The sequence below is a fragment of the Austrofundulus limnaeus genome, unplaced genomic scaffold (assembly GCF_001266775.1).
Source record: "Austrofundulus limnaeus strain Quisiro unplaced genomic scaffold, Austrofundulus_limnaeus-1.0 Scaffold17, whole genome shotgun sequence".
Classification (NCBI taxonomy): Eukaryota; Metazoa; Chordata; class Actinopteri; order Cyprinodontiformes; family Rivulidae; genus Austrofundulus; species Austrofundulus limnaeus.
In genome coordinates, this window is record NW_013952419.1 from 3187774 (window position 1) to 3190963 (window position 3190).

The following is a 3190-nucleotide window of genomic DNA, read 5'->3' on the forward strand; positions in this document are numbered from 1 at the left end:
CCTTTAAGCTTTTTTTTTAAACAGCGAATATTTTATTTTTTAAAYTAAGAATCAACACAATTTCTTGACATACATAATAAAATGATTTAATCCAGTTGGTATAAAACATTGCGTAACCCTTCAATTTTCTGAGGACTCGCAAAACTTCTTTTAACACAAAAGTGATTAAGACAATCAAGGAAAATGCCAAAAACATTTAAAGGGAAGTTTTCAAGAAGCAACTAAAGAACGTTTAAATGCAGCTACTCTGTATATTAAGTAGCAAAGAGATAAATTTGTTTCATGCTGTTGGACAACTCAGTGTGTTCCCTCCTCAGGGAACCAGGCCCAAAATTAAATTTAGGGGAAATTATTTTCTTAACCCCTCTCTTCTGGAGCCTCTGACCGACCCCCCTTATTGTTTTGAACTTGCTTGTTTTGTGCTTGTCTCTTATCCAGAACTGAATCAATGACCTTATTTGTGAAAAGTAAATTACAATTAAAAACTTCCTCCTTGATTATCGTTGCAGAGTATCTGTACCTCACCTTACATTGATCGGTCTCTTTGAATTACCACAACTTATTGGACTGCCACAAAGCAGATTGTTGTTTTAACGGTCTCATTTATTCTCCTATATCAAAGAATTAACTTGCCTAATCTTAATACAGAGAACATGCAGTCCGAAAAAAAAAATCATATCCCGAATAACCAGTTTTAAAACCTCAACTGGTTGGGGAGAGTGACACTTGCAGATTTCAGGGAATGTTACTGTTCATTCATGCTCTTTATTAAGTTGGCTAAAAATGACCTACTCAGCAATTTTATTATAACTTGTAAAACGTGTCAACTGAGACAACATTAGTACAAGATAAGGACTCCCTTAACAGCAATGGATAAAAACTAATTCCAAACGAAACCGTCCATTCCTGGTCCTGGAGGGCCACTATCCTGCAGGTTTGACTTGTTTGACTGCTATAAACACACCTGGTACAGGGATTGAATTACCTATTCAGGTTTTGCAGAAGCCTGTTAATCGAACATTCRTTCAAATCTGGTGTGTTGGAGCAGAGAAACCTTTAAAACATGCCGGGATTGAACACCACTGAACTAAAGCATTAAGGTGACGCTTTTACTTTGTAAATTACAAAATAATAACAAATATCCTACAAAAACAATATTTTTAGCTGAAATGTTAGTGAGAACAACAACAACCTTGTTTGCATACAGTATATGTCTTTTTGGTTCCTTAATGAAGTGGTAAAACCGCCTTTAAATATTAAAATTAGCCAAAAACCAGACATTTTTATTTTTAATGCTTACTGCTGAGCTGTTTTTGAATAAYATTTATTTGGACTAATGATTGGGGATTTACAATCCTTCTTCTATCTTACCGTACACATTATCTGTAATTTTTTGATCATAGATAATAACTGTGAACTTACCAAGACCTTTGGGGGTGATCCCGCTGCACTCCAAAGGGTTTATGGCCCAGTAGTAGTACTTCAGGGTGTGCATCAGCTGCAGGACCGTACCAACGCGACGAATGGTGTTATAGATGGTGGCGGTGCCGATGAACTCGGATGACAAGTACGTGTAGAGGGACAGTTGGACCTGGATAAACACAGCCTGGTTATGTACTGCACATAGCCACATCCAAACACAAAATGTTTGAGGTGAAACACATTATCTGGTGGTGGTTTGTGAAGTTCAAACAAAATGTAGTTCAGCTGTTTTATGTTTTTCTTTTATTTTGAAGATTGTGAACGATTAATAGCTTACATTTTTTTAAAATTTAGTCTTAGACTAATAGTTTAATTCTAACTGAACAGACGAAACAATGGCTAGTTCAGGTGGGGCAAAGAAAAAAGTAGTAGCAATCCACTTTTGTCTAGATCCCAATCAGACTAGATGAAAACACTTCTATCCAGTCAGAAATAACTCTTTTTATTTTAAATTTGATCAATCAAAAAGCTATCTGCAACAGGTAAGATATTAATAGTTTAAATCCATTCTATAAAACCCTATTTAAGATGATTTAAAGTGCCTGCAATGTCAATTTTTTGTAATAAATAAGAAGGAATTTTTGGAAAGATAACGATAAGATTTTGTAAAAAATAAAATATGCAAAAATATGAAATGAACAGTTGTTCAGCTATTTGAATGTGAAGTAACAGGAAGTGATGTCAAAGGGGAATGTTTGCACATGAACARAGCTTTGCTACAAYGRCTAACAACCCAGACCGTAAAGAATGTGATGTTGTTTTTAGATTATTTTGATCATTATAAGAGAGAGCTAAAGAGGAGTCAGAGTTCAAATAACATTTTCAGTTTCAAAAAACAAAAGGYCAAGTTCCTTTTCTTAAAGAGTTCCCCTTTGATGTCACTTCCTGTTTCATTTTATCTGAGCCAAAGTCAAAAGAAAATACGCCAGTCGTGACAAAATGGGTACAATTGTGTGTATTAATTTAAAAAAATACAATAAAAATATGTTTTGTTTGACTATTTGCATTTGAAGTGTACGCACAGCCACTTTAAACTATGACATTAATTAAAAAACACCTATGTTTTGATTTATTTTGGATTATTCTAAACCATTTAGGCTCATCTGATAAACCTTTCGTGTTCCCTGACATCTGAGCCGGACACGCTCCCATTTCTCATTTATTTTCTTCCTTCTTCTAACATTTCTCAAACCAATCCTCCCGATCGCTCGCTCGCCGAATTGAGCCGGCCCACAAATCTCTGAGCTCATTACAGCGACCACCGTGCTGAGGAGCGACCTTAACGAGGTAGCTCTATTTAACCAGCGGAAATTAAGAAGAGGCCACGGCCCGGCCAAATCACATCACACAGCCTATCTAGACTGGAGAGAGAGTGCATTTAAAAGACCTTCATTTACATCACATTCCACACACCGAACTGGTTTTCTAACGGAGGAAAAGTTGGACACTCTCTGATCATTACAAAATACAGCGGGTAAAATAAGTATTGAACACGTCACCATTTTTCTCAGTAAATATATTACTAGAGGTGCTAATGACATGAAATTTTCACCAGATGTCGGTAACAAATTACAAATAACTTCATTTCTGGACATTTGTGGTTTGATTTCTTTGTATGTGTGAGGTTTAGACAGGAACAGATCCAGGGTGCAGGCAGGTTCCAAAAGTTGAACAAAAAATTTTAAATAACAAAAATGCTGTTGAAAAG

The 3190-nt window shown here is 35.7% G+C and overlaps 1 protein-coding gene across 1 annotated transcript in view; it reads right to left on the reverse strand.

Annotated features, from left to right (window-relative positions):
• Positions 1–3190, reverse strand: part of nbeaa (neurobeachin a) — a gene marked incomplete in the record, with an annotated part of 147512 nt that overhangs the window by 63340 nt on the left and 80982 nt on the right. Inside the window, 1 exon segment of the mRNA XM_014003308.1 lies at positions 1423–1591. Coding sequence (XP_013858762.1) covers positions 1423–1591 — 169 coding nt within the window.